The following is a 27967-nucleotide window of genomic DNA, read 5'->3' as shown; positions in this document are numbered from 1 at the left end:
TTCTTGACATATCTTTGCCAAAGTTCTCCCCCTCCCCACAGCTGGGTAAGGTCTCGAGAAAATGTCTAATTTTCATTGAATGCCCAAGGCACTGGACATTGCTTGTGTGACTTTTGCCACAAATGCTGCTCTACTGTTGCTCTAAATTGTTAGTGGCTATCCAAACCTGGGAATGATTTTGCTTAAAACTGTTTTGATAACTTTTGAAGGTCATGGAAAGGCTTCAAACCAGCTTGTATAGGAGTCTACAAACATTAGCAAGTATTAAAAATTACCTGTTATTTCTGGCATCATGGTAAAGCCTACTTGCCAGCCTTCTCCAGGTTCAGTGCCTCTAAGTTGTTTACACTTTTAAAGCTGGTAAGAGCTCAGTCTTAGGATTGTTTTTAGCACAGTGTCACATTTTTGAACAATTCTCTGAAGACAAGGACCCGCAGTATACTTCTGGATCCATTGAAGAGTAGCATTTCACACATAATAGATGCTTTGGTAAATTTGGTTAATTATTTCTTCCATTAAATGTTCTAGGATAAGGATTAAGTATATTTACAGTTGTTCTGAATGCCAGCATGGTGTCCAAACCCCATTCCTTAGCTCTCCTGAGGTCCCCTGAGGAATATCGGGGTTGTTACTTAGTTACATCTGTGTCTGGTACTAAAATCATTACAGAGATTGGTTTTGGAATTTTTGGATGGACTGCCAACTCGGCAACTTAATCTGCCTAACTATTCCCTTGGGCTATCAAGCAGTATAATTTGTGTGCCTTCATCAGTGGACAATAGCTGATGGGTCACTGCTGAGTTCAGCTCTTCATTGTCTTTGATCCATAAAACTGTTCCATCCATAAATATCTCAGTGTCTAGACTTTCCAATGGAAGATCCATCAAATTGGGATGGCTAAAATAAACTTATTCAGTGATTTGTATGTCTTTGATGAACTTCCTGAGTGTCCTGCAGAGCAATAGGCATGAAGTTCATCTAAACATGGACCGTGTGGGAATTTTTCTCTGAAGTTTACCTTAAGTTGTTTAGTATCAGTTTCCAGGGCTTCAGGAGAAAAAAAGAGCAGTTTTAGTTCTTGGCCATTCCAAGTCAAGAGGATGGTAAAAAATCAGAAACATTAGTTTGGAGAGTTTTATGAGATATTTAAGAAGACCAGAAGAATTCAGGATCCAGTCCAGTTTTTTACACTCAAAGACAGCTATCTGAGCTAGAATATCCACAAAGTCATGTTACTGAAACCTAATTTCATTCTACAATCACCCTCATTTCCAAAGTTAGCCAAATTAAAATTAATTTATTTGTAAAATAAGTCAAATTTTAACACACTTGCCTACATTATTTACATAAGCACAATAAGAATAGTGATTGACCATATAGTTTTCTTTATTTTTCCTCTTTTCGTTTCGTTTCGTTTCGTTTCTTTTTTTTCTTTTCTTTTCTTCTTTTCTTTTCTTTCTTTTCTTTTCTTTCTTTCTTTCTTTCTTTCTTTCTTTCTTTCTTTCTATTTATTTATTTATTTGTTTTTTGTCTGCTTTACTGGAAATTTTCATAAGGAATTTCAGTCTCTCAAGGCTAAGAAGCCAAGCCAAATAATTGCTATCAGGCTTTTTCAGCAATACCTGTAGATTTAGGTCTTCTACAAGTCCCCCAAATAGCCTGAGGTTTCTGTATCTACCAGGAAGTGATTATCTTTATTCCTCTGATAAGGCAGCTAGGAATCTTGTAAACAAAATACCAGAAGAATTTTTCCAAGGGGCTCCATTGGCTACATAAAGGCAACCTTAGTTCCTTAAAACTATATGGTCATATCTGAGTCTATGAATATCTCCTTCAAAAATGACTGTCAAGTCAAAGCCTTGCTAAAATAACTAGGGTTTCCAATTGTGTCCTGTCACAAGAAGCCCAGATTCTTATTGAATTTATGCAAATAAATACATTGTCATGAAAATATAAGAATACACACTAAGAATTTTTGAATTCTGGAAGGATCATGGGAGAAAAGATAAATGTTTCATATTTGTTTATAAAGAAACATTTCCTGGGACACCTGGGTGGCTCAGCAGTTGAGCATCTGCCTTTGGGTCAGGGTGTGATCCTGGGATCTGGGATCAAGTCCCACAAGGGGCTGCTTGCAGGGAGCCTGCTTCTTCTTCTACCTGTGTGTCTCTGCCTCTCTCTCTCTCTGTGTCTCTCATGAATGAATAAATAAAATCTTAAAAAAAAAAAAAAAAGAAATACTTTCCAAATTTCTGTAAGTAATAGATACCCTTGTTCTGGAAAAGCAAACATTAGAAAACCAGCCATGTTCTAAATAAGAGTCTCTTTGAATAAAGTTTTTCCATTAATTCTAAAAATGTAGTTTTGTTTTGTGATCTTAAAGGTAACAGAGACCCTTATTTGTCATTACAGTGGAATTGACAAGGGAATTCTGTGACATACAACATTTTAATAATTAAAATTGCAAGTGATGACAGTTATACCAGAATGTATCAAAACCTTAGGGATTTTGTATAATTTCTGGAACAGTTATAACATTCAACCATATAATAAAACTTAAGAAGAATTATCATCACTTATCTGACAATGCTTCCCATATTTCCAAAGAAATAAGCCTAAATAATCCAAAGCACTTCATTAGAAGTTGAATTTTGGGAAGTTTGTGAAATATCAGGAGGTTTTAAGCACATGCTTAAATAAGATTACAGATCATCACAAAACTTAATGATTATCTATTTAGCCACGGTGGCAATAAGAGATTCTAAAGATAAATGCAGAGGGTTACTAGATGTTAACAAACTTAGCTCTTTTAATATTGAGAAGATTCAACTTGAAGTAATGAAAGACTTCATAAAGACAGAAATATAGAAATTTATTTTTTCAAGGCAGATTAAAGAAAAACCTTTGTTTACATTTTAGAGCAATAATTAAGATTTAATAATCGTCTTAACAGAAAAATCAAATTCCAATTTTATACTAGTGCACTTCTGATATTAAAACTCCTTTATTCCAACAGAATGGATTTTTAAAAAATGTATGCATTTCCTCCTTTATTCCTTCTTGTCATCTCCCATGTTGATATATACTGATTGAGACAAGGTCATCCAGGGCATTGCATGAATCTGAGTTCTTGTGCTAGATGCTGGGATGTGCTGACCAGAATCTCTATCAGGAATGAAGGATTCTGAGCTGTAGGAATGCTGCCAACAGTCCTCAGCTCTCAGTGGCCATCAGGGATCACCCTGACTGAAGACAGCTGCCTGGCCAAGGGCATGCCCTCTGCCCAGGTGGTCACATCTTATGACTATTATCAAAGTCCGGCCCTTTTGCCTGAATTTAGGATAGTTCTGAAGGGTAATCCAAGTTTTGGAACTCCTCAGAGAATTAGTTAAGGCTTCTGGTGATACTGTATCCTTGCTCAACTTCTGCCCAAACTTGCTTTCTTACACTTCCTTCTTTTCTCTAATAAACTACTTTACATACTAATCTCCATAATCTTAGTGAGCCAGGACCACATACAAAATTCCTTTCCAAAAGTTTCCTTCTCAAAAACCTTCTAGAGCTACCCTTTTTACACTCAGATTTTGTCATAAGTTTTCCCTCTTTAAATAACCAGTCTCATTTCCCTTGCATACATGATTGTCTCTTATTTCCAGTAGTCTTAATTACATTTATTAAAATTACTTACATCTGTTTATTTTTTTTAGATTACCCATAAAACTTCATGAGGCATTAAAGTCCAAGTTGTTTTGTTTTGTTTTTTCTTTTCTGACAAATTTTGCAATGGAGATAACATGAGCTTACTTAACTTTCAGTAAGCAGAAGCAGAATAAAAATTTCACATGTAATGCTGATAATTCTAAAAATATGTCCATTTTAATTAAAACAACCTTAAATTGATTTAGCTTTAATACTATTTTCCCAGATCATAGGTGTAATTACTTACCTTTAAATTGAATAAATAGAATTCCTTTACAAATTAATTTTAGCAATGCCATCCAGAAGTAGAGAAAATAGGTCACATTCTCAATATACGTGGAGATATATACAAGTATACAAACAAGATGTAAGCAGCATGTTAAAGTCCATTTTCCAAATAGCTCCCTTTTACCACATATTTTTTTAAAGATTTTATTTATTTATTCATGAGACACACACACACACACACACACACACACACACACACACACAGATAGAGACACAGACAGAGAATGAAGCTGGCTCCATGCAGGGAGCCTGATGTAAGACTTGATCCCTGGAACTCCAGGATCATGTCCTGGGCTGAAGGCAGACACTCAATTGCTGAGCCACCCAGGCGTCCCTTACCACACAAATCTAATTTATTTGGTACACAATTAATGAGTGGTTAATTGGCCATTTTCTCTGGAGTCTAATAAATGTTGTAGCCAAGCAGTGTTGAAAACAAAACAAAACAAAACAAAACAAAACAAAAACCAAAAACGAACCCCCCAAAACCACCAGACTGTTAAGTCTTGGAGAAGACAGCCGGAAGGGCTGCATGCAGGGATCAAACTGTCATTCTCCCTTCTCCAGGGAGAATAAGGCTGTTTTTTTTACCATATGCTGCAGCAATAAACAAACCAAATGAAGCTCAGAATATCTCTGTGAGCTATGGTTCCTCCCTAAAAGTCACCTGCTGAACCAAATGGCTTCCTAGACAGCCTTTCTTAAGCAAGAAAAGGAAGTCAAGAGATCCAAAACCCCATATTCAGAGGCAGCCAAATGGTTGGAAGAATCTAAGTGAAACTAAACGGGAGGAAGGAAAGAGTAAATTCACCTGCAGTTGCACAGGAAATATTCATTAAGAGATGTCTGTGCAAACTGAAACCAAAACCATTTCCTTGGTACAGTAGGGATCCCCCTACCCCCACTCGCTGGGATGGTTCTTAGGACAGAGTCTAGGCTGCTGCTGAGACTCATCACCAGACTCCTGTTGGCAGCTGGGGACCTACAAACCATGGCAAAGAGCTCCGGCCCAGCTCACCAAGCTTGTGACTGAACCCAAGTTCTTCTGCCCCATGTGCAGCCATGACAGTCACCAAGACTTGGCATATGCAGAAAAGCAAAGGTCTATTCCAGAGGCAGCCAAACAAGGAGACAGGAGGGCAAGCCTCAAATCTACCCTTCTGAAGGTTAGGAAAATTTTAAGGCAAAAGCAAAAAGCCTGGGTAAAACATTGCAGCTGCTGATAGTAGTCTGCAGCTCAGAGAAGTTACACTTTTAGTTTGTTGCAGAAAGTGCTTCCAATACCATTGTCTCCATATTTGAAGGTTTTGCTGAGTAAGTCTGTGATATTAAATATAATTTTCACTGAGTATTGTTACTCAGAAAATATGTTCAGACATCCCTTCCCTTGCATAATAAAAATATAAGAATTCGACAACCCCTGCTATATAAAACCTTTGAAGCAACTCCCTGGATCCAGAACTCTGTCTGATTCTTAGTTTCTCAATTGATAGAGAACTCTTTAATCTAATCCCAAGAGAAGTCTTGTCAGTACTGCTGTCAGAATACTCCAGCATCTGCCCTTCACTGAACTTTTTCTTGAGAGGTTCTTTTTAGGGTATCTGACAGTACAGTGAGCAGAATTTCAGTAAGCTTACAACAGGCTATATGATTGCTCTTGTTCCTGCTTATTATGAATGTTGATTCATGTGGCAAATGTAGTTTGAGAGTTGCTGACATTGTAACATGGCTGGCAGGCAGGTTTTGTGTGGAAGTCTGATAGCAAACAGCAATCTTTATTTATTAGAACATGCCCATTTTATTTTCTGAAGAAAACTCTACTTGTAATTATGCACAGTAATTTGGGTCAATTAACCACATTCCAAAACTTAGTAGAATTCACTGACCTAACTCCTGGCAGAAATGGTCTCTACTACCTTCATCCCTCCATGTTTCCTTGCCAGCTCCCACACTAGACCTATTACAACTTTTCATTTTCTTCCTTTACTGTCTCCTATTTCTCTAAAATATAATGTAAGTTCTCTGAGGGCAGATTTGATCTGTTTTCTTTGATATATCACCATGGCCAGTATCTGTTTATAATTTTTTTTTAATGAATTAAGTACTGGTTTCCAATTCTTGAGAGAAGGTGATTCATCTATAGAATTTGTCAAAGAAAAAGCACCTAAGTTCCCCTGAAATAAGATTTTGACAAATGGCAGAGAAAAGTATTAATCATGTGTCTTGGAGACACAAAAGAAGGAGAGATTAATTTTAAATGAGTGAAGTTAAAAAAAAAAAAAGGTATATGGAATGGTACAGAATAAACTAGGCTTTGGATGATGGAAAATAATATAAATTGTATGATTTACATTTTACTTAGGTAAAAGAAGATCTCAATGCATTTTTAGTACTTCCTGACATTATTATTCTCAAGTGCAATAAACTGAATCCTCCTAGTATTGATCTTGCCACATGGAATTTAATGCACATAGAGAACCAGAGTTGTGTTAGGCTGAAGTTGTGTCACTTTGGAGAGATTTCAGAAGTATCCAAAGATCAGGTAAAAATCTGAGGAGAGAAACTAAGTGCTTGGTGAGCAATGCACAGCCAGGAGTTATTGAGAAAAGACAATGGAAAAGAAATCGAAGTAGAAAGATGAATCTCTGAAAGGACAGAAGTATGTGGACCATGTCTGCATGTTCCAGTAATCTGAGCGATTCAGTTTGGCTGGAGCATAGGGTGGCTGTTGAAGAAGTTGGTAAGAGCGGAGACTGGAGCAGGAAGGTAGGATCTCAATCATGAAAGATACTGTATTCCAGACTGAGAGGAATCTGGCAGCAGCCTTGCTCAATACGAAGCCCAAATGATTTGTCTGCAGTTGCTCTACGTTCTAGTTCTGAGGCATGGTTTGTCAAATAACCCCTTTGAACTACCGGGATACACTGTATCCAGTCTACTAGTGTGATGAGACACCAATAATTGTATAGTTTTCTCAAAAAGTTGTCAATTATTCTTCAGCCAGAGTAATCTTTATAAATGCAACCACGCCACTGTCCTTTCTGAACTTTTTATAACATATTTACCTTAGCTAAATTGTAGTATGACTTGGGATCTTTCTATCTGGTCCTTTGTCTCTCCTGTGACAAACTTAACTTTTCCTTCTTCTGTTTGCATTTCACACTCAGGGACTTGACCTAAATTATTCCTTTTCATTACAATGCTCCCCCACTTTCTGGAAATCTGTTAAATCAGTTAAGTCCCACTTAACTTAAATTTTTTTTTCTAGGACAGAAATTACAAACTTCCAGAGAGTATTATTAGCCCCAAGTGAGACTCCTCAAACAGTTTTATTTTCTTATGTGTGACTCTAAGATAATAAAATTTTATTACAAATTGCTTATCATATAAAAACATATGCAATTTCGGTTCCCATCTTTAAGAAAAAGAATATCAAAGTTTGAATACAAAAATAGAAATAGGGTCTTTATTGGAAGGTACCTTGCAAATGACAGCCCCTGAGGCTTAGGTTACTGTGCTAGATACTGGGACGTCCTGGAGAAAATAACAGACACTGACTCTCATTACGATTCTTTAAGCTGTCTGAGTTTTTGGCTGCACAGACATTACAACTGCTCCATGAGTATTAATAACATGAGGTTTTGACTGAATAAGCATTACAGTTTAGCCATGGTGAATCATGAAGCAAACCCAATTGTTTTTGTCTGTTTCCCAACTTCTCAAAGGATCTGTCACATACATATATTAAAATTTAAGCTTATTTATGGATATGCTCATACAGTATCAGTATCTGCTTTTTGAGCTAACTCAGGAAATAAAGAGAAACAAACCAGAAAGATTTTTTTTTTTTTTTTTAATCTATGAAGTTCAGAAGAATCAAGCAGAGAACAAAGAAAAAAACAAAATGAATCACTGGTACAGATCACTGGGGAGTCTGAGATTGTATATGGCCAATCACACCATTCACTGTTTTGTTGGGTTTCCTTCACTTATCAAGTAAGTCTGTTGGCTGTCCTGGCATAAGATGACATAACTACCATTTGGCTTAGTCTGTCTTTTTGGAAGACTGAACCAAAATGTTTCATGAAATTAATATAATTTTTGCCCTTGAATTTATCAGAATACATTCATTAATGTTAAACCAGGAATCAATTTCTTATTTTTCCACAAACAGTATTATAAAGAACTAAACTTAAGAGGGCTGTTCACTGGCTTTTATTTGTCTTAATTGGGAAAATTTTTCAAAATAATCTTCAGAGAAGCAAAAGTCAGGTTAGCATGACACATTAGTGAGACATGAAAGCAAAACAAGAGGAAAAACCACTTCAGTAGAGATGAGAAAAAGATAAACAACTGTCAGAGGGTGATGTTGAAACAATTTCCTGCTATAAGTCTGAAGGTGAAAGATCACTTTCTAGTAATTATGTTTCTCTCTGAGTAAAACAGGAAAAGCAGCTAGACATTAATAGACAGTCATTACACCACAGAATTTTGAGGTCATTAAATCACACCAGGTAGAAAACAAAGATACCCAAATGAGAGCTATACTATTTTCATTTAAAGGAAAAAGATTGTTTGAAACTTAAATAATTTAAAACATTTTCATAGAATAGGATTAAATTTGGGAAAAATGTATTCAGTTAAAATGTGACAATTTCAGGAATTAAAAACTAATATTAAATACTATGATGCTCTGATATTTGTTATGAAGAATGGTATTATTGTGAAACAGGATTTCTTATATTACATAACCTAGCTGACCAAAAAATACAAGAACAAGAAAAACAATCCAAATGATGAATCCCATGTATAGCCAATTTAAAAGCCAATTTGAAGGTGGCATTAGAAGAAATTGGACATATAATTTACTTATAACAACATGTGAAAATGTGCTGTAAAACTGTCCATTAAATCTTTCATTTGTTAGATTTTATCCTGCCTACTTCTGATTGAGTTTGGAAAAGACTTAAAACAAAACACACACATATTATTATATTTCAAAATAAAGTTTTAGAGAAAGATCACAAAGCTATAATGTAAGGCAATTATTAGAAATTTAGAATAAGGAAAGTAATGCATTAAAACTTTGATAGTGTGTTTGTGTGTTACAGAATACATAACAGAATAATGCATCAATGAATAATATAATGAAGGGGTAATGATATTTGTCATTCCTTTGAACAAATTTACTCTATTAATGAGATATACATTTTCTAAAGAAAGTAAGGAATGAATCCATTAGCATCAATGAAAGTGGTAAGGAAAAGTTACTAATAAGCAAATGGACTATTACTTATAAATAAATATTGGGAAAAGCATAAAGGCACAAAGGCGTATGCTTTCTTGTATAGGAATTATGAACATTAACATTCAAGAGAAATAATCATTTTATTCTAAGTTTTACTATTTGTGAATAGATACACCTGCGAAAAAGTTTAAAAAAATATATACTTTATGTTGAATAATGTGAAGTTTTGCTATTAATTTCCAAATTAACTGCTTTTTAAATAAAAATATTGTAATGCTTAAGGAAAAATAGTCCTTTTAAAAGGAAAGATAAATATAGGTAGAAAATGATGTTAATAATACATATTATTAATGAGTAAATATTTGAATGAGAATGTTATGAATAAATTGAGTAAAATGAGTATACTGAGAGTAAATGAGTAAAATGAAAATATTAACACAAATGAAAAAAACATTTTCTATGATTGCTATTAAAAGGTGTAACAGAGTGGGGAATGGGATGTACCCAATTTACATAGAAACAATTCTAAGATATTCCTTTCAGATAATTTTAAATGAGATAGGGTGGAGAGTCAGTGATAAGTTTCAATTTCCTTTTCTGACAAATCTCAGTATAATTAAGAAGCTATTGGAAGAACACATCTCATCACTTTTTTTACATAGCAGTCTACCACTGTGGGATTAAAGAGATCCATATAATTTTAACTCCTATCCTTCCTACACAATGGTTTTCCAAAGCATCAGTGATGGTAGGACTGTGGATTTTTCTTAACAGCTTTACCAAAAACAATCTAGCAAGAATGTCTATAGAGGTTATTTGGTATTGAAGGCAGTTCTAGTAGAAAGCTTGATACATAGATCTATGCTATAGAAGTATAGCTTACCAAACAAACCAAAATAAATGAAACTAAATTGACAGGTAGCAATTTGCTTTGGCTTTCGATGATTTTGCTCCACTTTTCCTTTCTCATCAAATAGATTTTGAAACATTAGTGGATATGGACATTAATTAAACTTCGAACAAAATATTTAAGAGTAGGATTTTGAGACAGCACATTCAGTTGAAATAAGATAGATATGAAGTAGATAAGAAAGAAAATTATCAAACGAGATCAGGTAAGGAAAATTAAAATGCAAAAAATTCATCTGCATTGAAAATAATAAAGCCCACAAACAAATGACAATAACTGAATCTGTGACATAGAAAAAAAAGTCTCAGGTTAAGTGGAAAAGAAATAAATTACTGAGGAGAAAAGAAATTAATAGCTATGGAATCAGAGCTCAAATGCACATAGAATCACTAACATGAATACTAATAAAATATATTTCCCAAAACTAAAGGACTCAAATAATGGAAAAAGGAACATTTTTAAAATTAATTCTCAATAGATAAAATAGTAAAAGACCTGTTTGAGATTGTTAAAATGAATCTCCAAGTATTAAGTTAAAAGAAAGAAAAGTAGCTATCAGATTGTATCCTGGTAATTTTTTTTTTTTTTACCCTGGTGAACATTTTGAATTTTAGGATGAATGTGCAAATTATTAAGTTATTCTCACATTGTCTCTTCTATACTGTACTTCTCTCTTCTCTGCTGTACTTTATGATGTTGCACATGCAATTCTGCAAACCATTTTTATGATTTGCCACCTGGTTCTATTTTTGGCAATAATGAATAGAAGAGGGAAACTGAAAGACTAGGGGTTGGGGAGATCGTCTTGTTGCTTTTTGTTTCGTGTTCCTATAAGTATCACCTCATTCTTTCTTTTTGTAGGTGGCAGTTGTTAACGCAAAAATCAACCTTATTGAGATCCCTCAGAACCATCAGCACCAGCTAACTGGCACCTTCTCCCCAGGGCTCAGGTCCCAGGCTAAGGAGTCCCTCTTTCCCATCCCAGATACCTGCACTAGCTAACCAGTGGCCCAATGACAGATGTCTGGGCTTCAACTGCGTAGGTTCCACCTCCAAACTTTAGTATCTTATTATAATCTCTTCTTTTTGTTACTCAACACTAGGGGAGGTAGTTGTTTCCTTTATTATTATTTTTAAAGATTTTGTTATTTTTCCATGAGACAGAGAGAGAGAGGCAGAGACATAGGCAGAGAGAGAAGCAGGCTCCCTGCAGGACATCCAATATGAGACTCGCTTCCAGGACTCCTGGGATCACAACCTGATCCAAAGGCAGATGCTCAACCCCTTAGCCATTCAGGCACCCTGTTCCTTTAGTTGATACATTTATGATGTAGTGTTCTCTTGTTGACTTTTTGGTTAACTAATTAAACTTTTGCAGTTGTCCAGGACCAATGTGTTATTAACTTTGTTTAGGGCAGGAGGTTCTCATGGGAGTAAGAGGGAGCATGTTTTGTCATCCTCACAGGATATTAGGCAATGTCTGGAGACTTTATGGTTGTCACACTGGGATAGAGGTAGAGCTGGCATCTAATGCCTAGAAGCCCAGAATTCTGCTGAACACCCAGCCATGCACAGGACAGAGCCTCACTTCCAATAAAGGATTATCTGGCCCCAAATTTCAGCAGCATTGAGACTGAGAATTCCTGATTTAGGGCTACAGAAATGGAAATGGTGGAAAGTGAACACACTAGGTATAGTCATGCAAAAAATATAGACTAAGCACCAAACTTTTAGTAACATTTTGAATAACATTTTGAAAGCTCTTCAGATAATTTTACAAGAAAGTAAGTAAATATGCAGATCTTTAGTGGAAATAATTCTCATGGAACATATTTGATGCTGCTTTAACTGGCAATTAATGTGAAGTTTTAGTTTCTGTTTTATGTGGAGAGACAACCAGAACAATATGCAGTCTTTGTCAATTATCCAAGAAGACAAATTAAAAAAAATAGCAATCTTAAAATATTTAAAGAGATATTTATTGAGTCAGCTTACTAAAAGTTATTTTAAAAGAATACTTACTCAAAATTTTTTTTTCAAAAAAATTTTTTTTTTTTCAGATAAAAGAATAAAAATATACTCACTTGCCATTCAACGCTGCTACACCCACTGTGCTTCGGGCAATGGACATACTGGCTACAAATGTCCATTGCTGACTCTGGGGGTCCCACCTCTCCACGGTGTTCAGATAACTCCAGCCATCATGGCCTCCCACAGCATATATAGGACCTTCGAGTACTGTTACACCTAAAACATAGGATAAATGAAAACTAAATGGGATTTATTTCACACTGAGATTCTTAAAAATCAGATTAATGGTAAAAACTGTGATGTAATTCAGAGTAGGCTCTAGCTATCACACAATAGCAGTGGGGTAGAAACTATTTACTATTAATTGTATCATTTTTATTAAAGTGAAAAAAAAGAACTAAAATAAATGAGATCTAGATACTTTATAAAAGAAAATAAATTTTCTTATTTATATCTCTATGAAGAAGCAAATTCTAAAACATCAGAAATGCTGTATATTATGCCTCTACTTTTGAAGAACATTTCTATACTGCAGTTTGAAGTAGTTTATTACTTTAAGCTATACTACCTTAAAGCAATGCAATATTATCAATTTGAAATTCAGGGTAGGATTTTCTGTGTTTTGGCTTCTTGGTAACTTCATGATAAAGTGATCTAAAGGTTAGAAAATGATGCATTTTTTATTATAAACTGAAATCACTAAACATTAGCAATTAAGACATATTAATGAGTCATCAATGGAAGGGGATTATATACATATATAATATATATATGTATATATGTATATGTAAATAGCTTTTCCACTATATTCACTTCTTTATAGATGAATTTTCTTAAATGTTAACAATTGCTAAATATTTAAATATCAATTTAATATTGGCTGAAATGATTTCATTATATATAGAGAAATTCTGATAAATTTTCCTCCAAAGTTCAAAGTCTGATTGTCAAGGGCTTTGAAGAGTCTGTGATTTTACCCTACTTGCCAGCTGATGAATTAGACTGCCATTAATTTACGTATATTGGTAGAAGACATGAGATTCCTGAGTCGGAGGAAAAAGTTCATTACTCTATATAATAACAGCAATAGTCAGATATCACTTTTCTTCTTCTTCTTCTTCTTCAAGCCCCAGTTCCAACAGGATGACCCAAGGAGGATGACCAAGATGACCTTACCATTTCTCTTAGCTTGACCAAAATTTAGACAAGATTCTTCTTGTTTCCAGGGCCCTGACCTCATTTTCCTTAGAGCATTTATTTTAGAAAATGTGTAATTGTACATTATGTCTCTGTCCTTTCTATATGGAAATCTTTTTAAATGCCTCTCACTTGTGTTAAAACCCAGGACCTTTTTCTCAAGGAACTATTTCTTTGAAATGTAAACTTCAAGAAAATATTGAGAGCCTAACATCAGTTGGCACCTTGCTTCCAGTTCTAAAACTACCTCTTGTCATGAAGATAGAAAATTTACCTTACCTTTGAGCAAGACCAATTAGCAAACAGGTTGCCTATGATCCCCTGCACCTATCTGAGCTCTTTTTTTTTTTTTCTCCTACCTGAGCTCTTAAAAACCCTCCTCCCTTTGTTTTGGTGAGGTTGAGTTCAGCCTCAATTCTGGCCTCTCTTCCCTGTTGCAATAGCCTTGAATAAAGTCTCCCTTGCTTGTTAAATTTGTCTAATGCATTTTTTGCCTTGACAAGGATCAGTTGGAACTGGAACATGCAGTGGATTGTATTATGAGAAAGGAAATAAATTTACAATGATCAATAAACCTATCACACAATAGCAATGGGGTAGAAACTATTTACTACAGAAGGAGATATTATCTTCATGCATTTAAGCATGTCTGCCTTTCACTTTGGAAAGAAGAACTCTCTCTATTTTAGCCTTTCCATTATATTAACATCCTTTTAGGCAGTCAATGCCTTCCTGGAAAGTTGTACAGAAATGTGAGAGACCTTTGGAGAACTGTCTTTTAACACAAACCTGAAAATAAAATAACTTATTGTTTATTCATTCATTCACTCATTCATTTGAATGTCTATTATGTGTCAAGAATTGTTCTTAGTACCAAAGATGCAGTGCCAAGAACACAGAGTTGAACAAGGCAAACAAAGTTCCTGCCCTCATTGAGTTCATATACATTGATCAATGAATATTAACTAAAATGGAATAAGTACATTATTCACAGTGAGCAAGTCCTTCACACATATCATACAATTATAATTCAACAAAAGTTAAAGTAACTGATTAGGATTTCAAAAGCTCTCATACATATATTCCACTTAAGAATGCTATTTTACACATCAGTAAATAGATACTTATATGGAGGACATGGTTCTGACTCAGTGATTGCCAAAAATCAAAGGGCATAAACTTTTGATCTTTCTTTAGACAGCTCAAAGTAAGAGGTAGGAATCAGAAGGGATGAATAAATGTTAAATATTTAGGGGAAATTTCCAAAGGATATGGATATATCTTTTGGGCTTTTTACAGAAGCATGTACAATCATTCACATGTCTCAATGATAATTAATTATAATAAGACAAAATTAAACATCGGTGAAGTTTTTAAGGATCTATCCATCAGAAAGGGCCAGATATTAGCATGAATCTAATGAATTTGGATTTTGTTTCTAAGAGCAAAGGGAAATCACTGAAGTGTTAATTAATGAGGGATATGATCACCACAATACTTATTTTGGTGGTGTTGTAGCAAATGGATTGGAGTAATTTTAGGGTGGCAGTAGAGAGGTGGTTAAATTGCAGTTATCCAAAAAGGAGAAGATGGTAGCTTGCACTAGTAGGTTAAAGAATAAATACAGAAGAGTAGAAATATTTGAGATTTATTCTGATTCTGGAGGTTTGTTGTTAGAACACGCTAATGGATTGGATCAGAGTATATTAATAAAAAGGACGATTCATGGACAGATGAATGAAAATATTGAGAACTACATTTTGAAGATATCATGTTTTTTTGGGCTATTGGACATCTAAGTGGGGCATTTTAAAAGGCTGTTTAAAATACATGTCAAAAGTTCAAGTCAATGTTGGAGGTACATGTCTAAATTTTGGACATATCAGCAATGATATGGCATTTAAAGGCATAGAATCAGATAAGGTCACTTAAGAAAATAGTATTAAGAGAGAAGGTAACAGAGACCAGAATCTAGCCCTGAGTGACTTTAATATCAATTATAAGAAAAGAGAACGAAAGAGAGAAGAAATGGCCAGATGGGTGGAAGGAAAACCGGAAGCTTTTGGTATCTGAAAATAAGAGTGGAGAGTGTTTTTATGGGGATGAGGTAATCATCCACTTGCATATTTCTGTCTGAGTACAAATTTCTATTGGGTTTGGAAAGACACAGGTTATTGTTCTCTTTCAAAATAAGTTCTGGAGTATCATACTACAAGTTATAATACAATCCGATAACTACTTAATCAAATATATATCCTATAAAAATCATTGATCTGTGATTTGTTTTTTTTAACTGTTTGAGATTGACTTTATGAACATGTTTCAGTCCTAGAGTGTAACATATATAAAATGCCACCGATTTATGAACACTGGATGCCTTACAGAGTGATTTGCGTATTTTGCAGCTGTGATGATAAGTGGACCAGAATAATTTCAAAATTGGAATGATACATTCAATTTCTTTCTTATGTTTACCAAAATTATCTTACAGATGCAGTAAAGCAAGGTTCACAGTGTAAAAAATATTCTCCTGTGCTTTGTTCAGTAACAATATTAAACCTGCACTAAAAAATACTTTAATTGAAATATTTTCATATGCCTTATTTTCTCATGTCTCATGTCTCATGTCTCATATTTTCATATGTCTCAATTGAATGATTATTTCTGATAAAGAATTTCAAAATGTCTTTTTAATGTTTTATGTTACCAAATTATACTTTTTGAAAACACATACTTACATATTTTAAACTATAGAGCCTGCACATATTATTCTCCTTAAGACCTCTGCTGTAAAATATTTAGTAAAATTTTCCTTTAGAGGGACACTTGGTTGGATCAATGGGTTAAGCATCAGACTCCTGACTTCAGCTCAGGTCATAATCCTAGGGGCTTGGAATCCAGCCCCGCACTGGGCTCTGTGCTTAGTGCGGAGTCTGCTTGTCCCTCTCCTTCTGCCTTGCACCCCATTCATGCTCACTTTCTCTCTCTCTCTCTCTCTCTCTCTCTCTCAAAACAAATAAATGAATCTTTAAAAAAGTAAAATTTAATTTTACTCACATAATTTACCTTAAAATATTTATTTTACTATAATCCATGTAAATACAACCAGACATTTATTTTGTTCTCCTAAAAAAGAAACTTTTCCCTGCACTTGTTAATATCATCCATTTAAATATCATCCATTTAATATATTGCTAAATTTGGGGCACTTGGTTAAGTATCTGCCTTTGGATCAGCTCATTATCTCAGGGTCCTGGGATTGAGCCCCAGGTCAGGCTCCCTGCGTAGCAGGGGAGTCTGCTTCTTCTTCCTCTGCTTGTGCTCTCTCTCTCTCTCTCTCTTTCTCTTTAAGATTTTATTTATTCATTCATGAGAGACACACACAGAGAGGGAGGTAGAGACACAGGCAGAGGGAAAAGCAGGCTCCATGCAGGGAGCCCAATATAGGACTCGATCCTGGGACTCCAGGATTATGCCCTGGGCTGAAGAGAGGCGCTAAACCGGTGAACCACCCAGGGATCCCTCTCTTGCTCTTAAATAAATAAACAGATAAAACCTTAAAGAAATAAAATATTGCTAACTTTATTCGAAGCTCTAAACTTTTCCAAATTAAAGAGAACATATTTTAATTAAAAACTGTGATAACAGAAAGGCAGTTTTTAGTATTGCTTTTTTTGTTTGTATTTTTTCCATTAATTGCATAATCTCAAAAGTATTAGCTTGTAAAAAATGATATTTCCTTTTGTCTATGTAGAATATTTATTATTTATTTATTTATTTATTTTGAGAATATTTATTTTTAAGTGAATAATAATACATTTAAATTTCTATTGACTTAAGTATACCAAATAAATTACTTTAATATTACTAATTATTATCTTATAGATGTCTCAATATTTTTAAATTATGAGGAGCTTCAATATGTATATTGTCTTCTATTTTTTTAAGATTTTATTTATTTATTTATGGGAAACACACACACACAGAGGCAGAGACATAGGCAGAGGGAGAAGCAGGCTCCTAGCAGGGAGCCCTATGTGGGACTTGGTCCCAGGGCCTTCAGGATCACTGCTTGAGTCAAAGTCAGAGACGCTCAACTGCTGAGCCACCCAGGCATCCCTGTATATTGTCTTCTAGACATGCATTTACTTTTTATCTTCTTTTATAAACTGTTTTTAAAAATCACCGTGAAGTATATAGTAACACCTAGTAAATACTTATAACTAATGATTATGGTGATTTAATTACAGTGTTATCAAATAGTTTTAGTTCAGAAGCAATAGACCCCTAAATAATAGTTCATTTAGGGATATTTTTGTTTTGTGCAAAGAGTTAAGCAAAAAAAACCCACACATAATTGGGAATGGAGAAATAGATAAGTAAAACATATATATTTATATATATTCTAAAATATTCTCAATGATATTAAATATATATCCATGTACATATACATGTATATGTGTGATATGTGTGTATATATATAAATATAGTTTCTGTGAGAATTTATCCAATATTGTATATGCATATAATATATATGCAAATGCTTTCTATGTAATTATGATATAAAATACTAATAGATTAACACATATATAATTTTTAAATGTTGATCATAGGCAGAATTAAATGGATTATGTTGCATAGGGATATTTTCATGCAATCCTACAAAATCATGTAGGCTTAGATATATTTTTATTTTCGCTTGATCTGCAGAGAAAACACACTACGTACTCGTGTTGTATCCCATTCTCTCCTTAACTGAGACTGTGATTGTCAATCTTGGCTGCCCATTGAAATCACTTGGGAACCTTTGAAAAAATACTAATGTCTGAAATAGAAATTCTTCTCTGACTGGACTACTGAGATGATGCCTAACCACAGAGATGTTTCAAAGTTCCCTGGGGTGAGAACTTTGAATCCTTAACTGAGTTCTCAATCCTGATTGAGAATGACTGCCACAATAGAAAATGGCATTTGTACTAGAACCATTAGGTCTCCAACCAGTAATCTACCTACCTTATAAGTTGCTAAGATCTTTCATGCATGTTGTTTGTGTAGGGGCAGATAATATGGAATCAAGGTTGTCACTGAAGTTTAGTAGTCAGCCAATATCCAATTTTGCTACCATACAGTTTCCATTTCTTGGATTCATTCATCATCCATCCATTTTTCCACTAATTATAACTTCTATCAGTCCATTTCCTCACAGACTGCCCAGTGGGTTGAGGAGGGGAGAGGTGTAAATTAATAAAGCCCACAAATAGGTGCTACCTTAATATCTGTCCATAGGATAAAAGGCATTTCTTCTCCAAAGTACAAAAGTGATGACTGAGCTAAAACCTGGGGAAATATTAGGATTCATTTGGGGGTTAAGGAATTTTAGGCAGAAGGAACATCATATAAAGGCCTTGGTGGTAGAAAGAAGCAGAGTCTGTCTGAGGAGCTGCAAGAGGGCCAGTGTAGCAAGAAAACTGGACAGTTAAGGGATGGGCAGTATGATATACAGTCAGCCTGAAGAGTTAAAATACTATGCAGTGTGGGACCTTATGTGCCCACAAGAATTCTTCTTTTTTTTAACCCTAAGAGCAATGTGAAACTACTAAAATTTTTAAAGCAGAGATATACAACTGCCTTTGTTTTTCAAAAATTCCATGTTTAATGTGGTGTAGAGAAATGAGCATGGATGAGTTTATGCCAATCGTATGTGGTAGGAGTTAATAGAAGAAAAAAATGAAAGACTCAGGAAATATTTTCAAAAGAAGATATATTTATTGGATCCCTTTTCTAATACCCCTTCTTCAACCATTCTACCAACACATGTCTGTTTTTTGTCTTTTTTAAAAAAATACATCCTGGCCATGTGATTTGGAAATGTTACTTAGCCTCATGCCTCAGTTTTTTGATTTGTACAATGGAGCTAGTGATGGTACCTACGCCACAGGGTTGTATCAAGAACTGAATATAATAATATATGCAAAGCATTTAGAAAAGTATATGGCACATATGTAGCATTATGTAAGTATCCAAGATGATGAAGATTATGGTAGCAGTCTATCAAGACCCTAAGTCTTCTCATCAAATTTCAGTCTATGATATCAGGGTAGGGATATGGGAGAGACTTGTGAAGAAACTAGTTAAAGATTTAAATACACTCCACTATTCTATATAGTCTCTGTTTCTGAGGGTTCCATTTATGTTTAATCCCTTGTAAGCAATTTAAAATACTGATTGAAAACCTCCCGCAAAAGAAAAAAAATACCCTCTTTAAATATTTTGCCAAATAAATATATGTTTCCTCCTATGAAAATCCTTGGGATGATTTCATATAATATTTACTCATTGTTTAAAGTAGGAATCTACTAATGTTGTATACATCTAAAGAAAAATAAGCAATCACAATAGATTTTGAAGGGCTATTCTTCTAAATGTTAGCTTTCCTTGTTGCTATGCATTGTTGACTTTTAAGGCAAAAATTATAATCGAGGTAAGACAGATAAGTGTTATAGAAGCTGTGGGTTATAATTGGGTGATTAGAGAGGGTATCACAGAAGATGAGGGAAGTGAACTGTGGTTTAAAAGTTGGCTCTAATTTTCTCACAGATGTAAGTAAGACATTGTAAGAGAAGGGAATCATTTGAGCATGACACAGAAGTAAAAAAGCTGGCTACAAATGACAACTTTAATCAATTGTTATGCCAACCATAAAAATGTGCCCACCTCTAATTGACTATTGCTTTCTGCAATCACCAAGGCCACGCTTGTTACCAACCATTCTCAGACAGTGATTGTGCATGGTGAAGGTGCTAATGCAGGCCCATTCTTATAACACACAGGGCTCTCTGTATTGAAAATTTGCCTGTAGAGCTCCCTTCTGGGGCTGGCCATACTGTTTTTAGAACTAGGTTGTAGTCAGAAGCTCTTTCTACCCAATCCCTATACTCCATCTTCCCCTTTTCTCTTCAGAGAAGTTAGGTCAAGCACAATGGTCTGAAGTCTGTTTTACCCTCTGGATCTTTCAAGGCTGTTTTCTCCAAAAAAATCTCTTGAACAGCTAATCCCACCTTGGTATCTGCTGCTTAGTGAACCCAAATTAATACCGTTAAATTAATACTGTTGTTAAAAGAAAAAAGGTTGTAGATAAAGTTGAAAAAAAAAAAAAACAGTGGGGAGGGGGGCAGGCAGGATATAGAAGGCAGTTTAATGAGTATTGATTTTATTTGATTTGATTTTTAAAGATGTATTTATTTATTCATGGGAGACAGAGAGAGAGAGAGAGAGAGGCAGAGACACAGGCAGAGGGAGAAAGAAGCAGGCTCCATGCAGGGAGCCCGACATGGGACTCAATTTCAGGTCTCCAGGATCAGGCCCTGAGCTGAAGGTGGCGCCAAACCACTGAGCCACCCACGCTGCCCATGATTATTGATTTTATGTGAGACTCTGAGGAAGGTTTCATGCTAGAGAGTGGCATCATTAGAATTGTATTCTAATTAGATTAATCTGACTTCATTGTTTAGATCATTGCAGGTAATATGTGCAGAGACAAGTGATAACTGCCATTAAAAAATCTTTTCTACTGTCTAGATGAATGTAAGGAATATGTCATTGTGTAAATATGGCCTTTGGTATACAACTAGTGATATGGGACACACATCATGGAGGAAGTACTGAAAGAACCAGATCTAAATTTTACTATTCAATATAGCTGACAAATCAAGATCCATTAATGCAGCAAATAAGAATATTTGTTGACATTTTTCACAACAGAAATTCAGAATTTAAGGTCTCCTACCTGACTACTGGCAAAGATATTGTAAATTCAGCTGATGTGATGTTACTATCTAAGCAATTGTCCTACTCAAAGGTTGCTCTCTACTGCATTATAGCTAGGGTCTACTGAAACAGATATAATACACTTTATTGCGTATGACAATATCAGCATCTTGAGGTTTCAAGCTCACTTTCCTTAATGACATAAAAATATTTGAAAATAATTGTTCTTGAATGATACCCTTTAAAGTTACCTTTAAAGGTAAAAGGAGCTGCTCTCCTTTTTTTTTTTTTACATTTCTTTTTTTAATTTATTTTATTTTTTATTGGTGTTCAATTTACCAACATACAGAATAACCCCCAGTGCCCGTCACCCATTCATTCCCACCCCCTGTCCTCCTCCCCTTCTACCACCCCTAGTTCATTTCCCAGAGTTAGCGGTCTTTACGTTCTGTCTCCCTTTCTGATATTTCCCACACATTTCTTCTCCCTTCCCTTATATTCCCTTTCACTATTATTTATATTCCCCAAATGAATGAGAACATATAATGTTTGTCCTTCTCCGACTGACTTACTTCACTCAGCCTAATACCCTCCAGTTCCATCCACGTTGAAGCAAATGGTGGGTATTTGTCATTTCTAATGGAGCTGCTCTCCTTTAAGGAATGATAGGATGATTAAAAAATAAATGAGACTCAATATAATTTTAGAACAACCAGTTTCTCCCAGGGTTGTAGTACTGTTCTCAAAGATATACGGTTATGCACAGAATGTTAGTATTGGACGTAAAAACAAATATGTGTGATCCAAATTACATAAAATGCCAATACACTTTTTTCCTCATTTATTTATAATTCAATAAGGGAAGGGGCATATCTAGGCTTAATTCAGGCTTAACACATGCCTGATTATGTGTTAACATCTAACACATATTTGAAGTTCAAAGTATTTTGGCAAATGAATGAATTCACAAATTTTGTGTCCTATGAAAATTTCCATTGTTGTCTATTTTCTGAATGTTAATATCTTGCCTTCCCAAATGGTTGTAAACTGTAACAACAAGGTCTGTGTTTTATATATGTACTCCCCAGAGTACCTAATATAACACTGCCAGTGTGTACCAACAGCCTCTCATACTTCCAGTCTTGTATTCTTAACAGTGCTCCCTGAAAAATCATGCTAGCATGAACACAGTCAGTCAGGCACTTTCTTGCTAATACACTTGTTTTATAGATTCCGTTGTTGCACATTGATTCTCCATAACCTGGCCTCATTCCACCTGTCCAGGCTTAATTTTATTGCATTTCCAAATGCCTTATCATTTGATGTATTATCATTACCCATATGTTCCCTGAACTTTAACATTCTGTACTTCAGCTCATCTAATGAAATTGTGTCCCTTTCAGATCTAATGCAAATCAGAAGCTTTCTGAAGATTTCCCATGCTTTTAGTAAGTTTCTGTCCCTCCTTTATCAATGACTCTGCAAACTTTTTTATTTGAATTCTCATTTTGAGATATAATATGTGTACTAAATACTTTATAAATATATAATATCCAGATTATTTATTAAGTACCAATATATGCATTTCCTATTTTAATTATATTCTACTATCATAAATTTAAAATATGATGGATACCAATTAATAAAGATACTGCTTTAACATGATTGTATTACTTCTCTATATTTGTATTGACTTTAAAAGTAATTTAAAAGAACAGTAATGTGGAAGTAGTTAATTTTCTAAAGTATTTCATGCATTTCATTCATTAGGATTATCTTGTCTCACTTTTATGTATAGCTTAGTGATTATACCTTATTGATTACATTTAAATAACTGCTAAATTATATAAAACTGGGGAAATGATTCTGATTTCATGCTAAATGAAAATGAAATAGGTGTGTGGTGGAAAGATCATACATTTTGAAGATTGTTTATATTAAGCCTAATCATTTATTAACTGTGTGATTTTGTGAAAATCCCTTAACCTCTGATTCTCACTTCTTAATCTTTAAATTAGGGATATGAGCTCTTCTCTTTGGATTGTTCTAAGCAATAATTTACATTATGTTTTAAATCTCATAATATATATGGTGAACGTTTCAGAGCTAAGTTATTATTTTTGTATTTTGTACCTACGCTTTAAATGTTGAAGTCTACGGTTAAAATGATATTCCTGTGGAGAATATCAATTTTCAGGGGATTCTAGGTATAATATGAAACTACTTTATGGACTAATGTATTTCATATAGCATTCATATAATTTCATATACTATGAAACTGAAAATAAGGTGAAATATTTCACCAATGCTAGATGTATTTGTATCTAAGTCAAGCTTCATTTGCAAGTTAATTTCATAGTATACAATCAAATTAAAGGGAAGTGCTTTGGGACCATGGTAACTTGAACAAAATTCTCTTCCTCTTTACTTCCAACTCCAAATTTATGCTTCTGGGAGGTAAAGAGGGATGAAATTTTCAGGCTACTGGGCAGAAATGAGGCTAAAAGATTGCTGAGCTTCCAGGATATAGGCTGGATAAGTTTCTAGAAGACACACTAGAGTCTATTGGTAAGAGTCATCAAAAAGCAAATCCAGCAAAAAAGTTGGCATCATAGATATTGATCCCTAAAGAGAAGGCTGACATTTATTTCAAATGACTTTTTGGATTTCCTTGACTTTGGCTTCCCAAGAAGCCAAAAATGTGTGGAACAGATGGCTTCAATCTTCTGAGGCTGGGACAGTATAAAGAATCTGCAGAACAGGGAACCTCTGCCTATCCAGTATCCATAGCAGAAAACTGATGGTTGCACTGCTTCTTCATAACAGACCCACTGAGGTCTGAGTCCATGATGCCTTTCTCACCATCTGTCAGAATTCCACAATTAGGGCACTCCAGTCACCTAAATCTGAGACACAATGAACTTATGAACAATAGTTCTTAGATTAATCAAGGAAAACTTTAAAAATTATATATACATATATATGATATATAAATATATTTTAAATAAATATAAAATATAGAAAAATATAATTATATATGTAATAAATATATTTTTAGTTAAAAATTTATGGGGATGCCTGGGTGGCTCAGTGGTTGAGCTTCTGCCTTTGGCTCAAGGCATGATCCTGAAGTCCAAGATCAAGTCCCATATCGGGCTCCCTGTGAGGAGCCTGCTTCTCCCTCTGTCTATGTCTCTGCCTCTCTCTGTGTGTCTCTCATGAATGAATGAATAAAATCTTAAAGCAAAAATTTAAAATAAAATTATGTATTAAAATATATTTATATTTGCATGAGCTCTACTAGAAGGGTTGTGATAAAATTTGCTTGAGTTGAGGACCAGCATCCATAATTTAAAAGATGGGAATAATTTGAATGTGTAGCCAGCATTGAGAATTGCTGCCACAAGGAAAAAAACAACTCTGGCCCAGTTGCTAGAGAGGAGAAGTAGAATAATCTATAAACCTACTCATCTAAATAGAATTGCAGAGGAACTGCCAAATTGTTTAAAAGAAAGGAAACTGTAAGGGACTTTATTTGCAACCACAAAAGGAAATTAACGGTGATTTTACAAAGTGTGTGTTTTGGGTGCCTGGATGGCACAGTTGGTTAAGCATATGCCTTTTGCTCAGGTAGTGACCCCAGGGTACTGGGATTGAGCCCCATATTAGGCTCCCTGTTCAGCGGGTAGCCTGCTTCTCCCTCAACTTCTCCCCCTTTGTGCACTCTGTCCAATAAATAAATAAAGTCTTAAATAAATAAATAAACAAACAGTGTGTGTTCATATATTTACTTAAAAATATATTGATTTCTATTAAACAATACGGAAATATAGTTGGAAGAATGATATTGAGATCCAAATTAGTGGCCTTGAGAAATAATGAGGAAGAAATAGCTTAAGGCATAGAATATATAAATAGATGAGGACCTGAAATAAAACAGACTGGAAAAAAAAATTCAGGAGAATAAATATGTGAATAATAGCAGTTCCTGGAAGTAAAAGGGGACATATTGATGTTATGATTTTGCATATGCTAGAAGAAAAGTTTCTTCACTGAAGAAAAATCTTGATATATAGATTGAAACATTGTTGAGTTCGAGGTAGGATTAATGAAAAAACAAAAACAACGCATACTTGGATATATCCTTGTAAAATTCCTGAGCTTCTAAGTATTTTATTTTATTGGCATTTGGGAGGAATTAGAGGAATTTTATTTAGAACAATTGTCTTGCTCAAAAATATTTGGTTTAAAATATGAGAGCCAAATACTTCTGATTAAAAGAGCACTTTAATAATAAATTGAAACCTCCAATTAACAAGAGTAGAGAATGATATAAAGAGCATCTTCTAAATCTATGGAAATACAGGAAGGGTAAGAGGGAAATACTAAGATAAGCTAGGAAGAAGAAGAAGAGGAGAAGGGAAGCAGGAAAAGAGGAAAGAGAAGAAGAAGAAGAAGAAGAAAAAGAAGAAGAAGAAGAAGGAGGAGGAGGAGGAGGAGGAGGAGGAGGAGAAGGAGAAGGTCAGTATGTTAGCTTTGATACTAACCATGAAAAAACTCATTTTTTGAAGTAAAAAAGAGATTTTCAGATTGGGTTAACAAAAATCAGTCACATGATATTACCAATAAGCACATATATAAAGTGATAAAAGTGGAAAACAAATTGGTTAGCAAAAAAATTAAAAGGCAGGCAAATGTGAACAAAAATATAGAATTTTTTAAAAAAGATTTTATTTACTTATTCATGAGAGATAAAGAGAGAGACAGAGATATAAGGCAGAGGGAGAAGCAGGTTCCCTGTGGGGAGCCTGATGCGAGACTTGATCCCAGGAACTTAGGATCATTACCTGAGCCAAAGGCAGACACTCAACCACTGAGTCACCCAGGCACCCTCAAAAATGTAGAATTTGCATTAACATTAATGTCATACAAGGATACATAGGGATATATGATATGGCTAAATTGATATACAAGTTGTACAGCGTTGGTTTCAAAGTTCCCCACAAGAAAAACCCTGTTTGCACCAAAAGACATAACTAAATTACAAATGTAAAATCTATTAGAAGTGACAAAAGTAATAAAAATACAATTATAGTGTGAAATTTAAATATACATCTCATAGCCTTAGAAAGATATAGTGAAAAATATAACTATGTCTGAAGAATTGAACAAATTAATTAACTTGACTTAATTGATTAGTATAAAACTATGCATTATTTAAATGAAAAATACACACTTTTTGGAGATAAAAAGTAATATTTAATATATTTTCAAATTAAAAAGTAAAACAAACGTTCCATTAGGGAGACACTATTATTAAAAATAAAATAGTTGAAATTAATGAAAGAGAAAACAAACTAATGTAGGTAGAATAGATATGCTCCAATGCTTTATTCTTGAACAGATCACTCAAGTTTTTTGATATTTATATACCTGCTTTTAAAAATTGGGATACTAAAAATAACCTAGATTAGGCATGAGGAAGACATTATCACAGATGCATGAGAGATTGAAAGAATAAGAGAGTGCTATGAACTGAATGATTTGTGTCTCTCCCTCCTCCCAAATTGATCCATTGCATTTATACCCCCAACGGGATGGTATTTGGAGCTGAAGTCTTTGGGAGGTGATTAGGGTAAGATTAGGTCATGAGTGTGAAGTACTCATCATGGGACTGGTGACTTTAAAGAAGAAAGAAAGAACAACTTATCTCTAAACCATGGAGGGGGACATAGCAAGAAGGCAGCCATCTGTAAGCCAGGAGGATGGCCTTCACCAGAAACTGACCAGATAGGCATGCTAATTTCAGACTACCAGCCTCTGAAACTGTGAGAAATAAATTTCTGATTTTCAGTGGGAAATTCTATTTATAAAATATCTTGTACATATTCTTTCCTTTTTTTCTCCATAATTTAAATTTTATTCAAATCTGATGTCATGTTGTAGTAGTCCTCTAATTCAATTTACTAACTGTATATCTATGTTCTCCAATTGACTTTTTAAAAAAGATTTTATTTATCAGGGGCAGAGAAAGATATCTATATATCTATATATCTATATATCTATATAGATATATAGATATATCGATATATCTATATATATATATAGAGAGAGAGAGAGAGAGAGAGAGAGAGAGAACATGAAGGGGGGAGGGGCAGAGGGAGAAGTAGACTCCCTGCCCAGCAGGGAGCCAGACATGGGACTGGATTCCAGAGCTTCAGGGTCATGACCTGAGCCTAAGGCAGATGCTTAACTGACTGAGCCACCCAGGCACCCTCCAATTGACTTTTGATGCTTCTCTGACATTGGCACTAATCTTGTGGCAGCATAGATTGTCCCTGTTCAAAAGCTTCAAAGATTTTCCACTGTTGAGAAAAAAAGAGAAAACTTCATGATGTGACATAATAGATTGATCAATATCTGGCTTTAACCTTTTGAAATTGTATCTATCACTAATATCCATAAGTTTTTAAATCAGTGAAATGCAATACTTGGTGTTTCATCTCTGTTCCATGTGTCCTATCTTTCATGAGATCTCTTATATTGTGTCCTATTCTACAAAAGATCTTCCCCTATGGTCACATATGAAAATTGTACCCACCAATAAAATCTCTACTCAAGTCTTAAGAGATAATTTTTTTTCTTACCAAGCAACAAAGAACACAACTTGGTTTGATAATTGTTTTTTTTTTTTTTTAAATAAAGCTTGCATTTTTCTAGATTGTATTAAGGTAATGCAGAGTCTGTGTCTCCTAAGAAATAGTCTTTGTGAAAGTAAGTTTTGTTTTGTTTTGTCTTGTTTTGTATGAATTATTATATCTCACAAA

At 34.4% G+C, this 27967-nt stretch overlaps 1 protein-coding gene across 1 annotated transcript in view; it reads right to left on the bottom strand.

Annotated features, from left to right (window-relative positions):
• Positions 1–27967, bottom strand: part of KLHL1 (kelch like family member 1) — a 362820-nt gene that overhangs the window by 32118 nt on the left and 302735 nt on the right. Inside the window, exon 8 of the mRNA XM_077855417.1 lies at positions 12230–12392. Within this exon, the coding sequence (XP_077711543.1) occupies positions 12230–12392 (163 nt within the window). The remainder of the gene's footprint in view (positions 1–12229; positions 12393–27967) is intronic.

Source organism: Canis aureus, chromosome 17 (genome assembly GCF_053574225.1).
Source record: "Canis aureus isolate CA01 chromosome 17, VMU_Caureus_v.1.0, whole genome shotgun sequence".
NCBI classification, from domain to species: domain Eukaryota; kingdom Metazoa; phylum Chordata; class Mammalia; order Carnivora; family Canidae; genus Canis; species Canis aureus.
The sequence above is the reverse complement of the archived record's forward strand: the minus strand, read 5'-3'. Positions and strand labels throughout refer to the sequence as shown.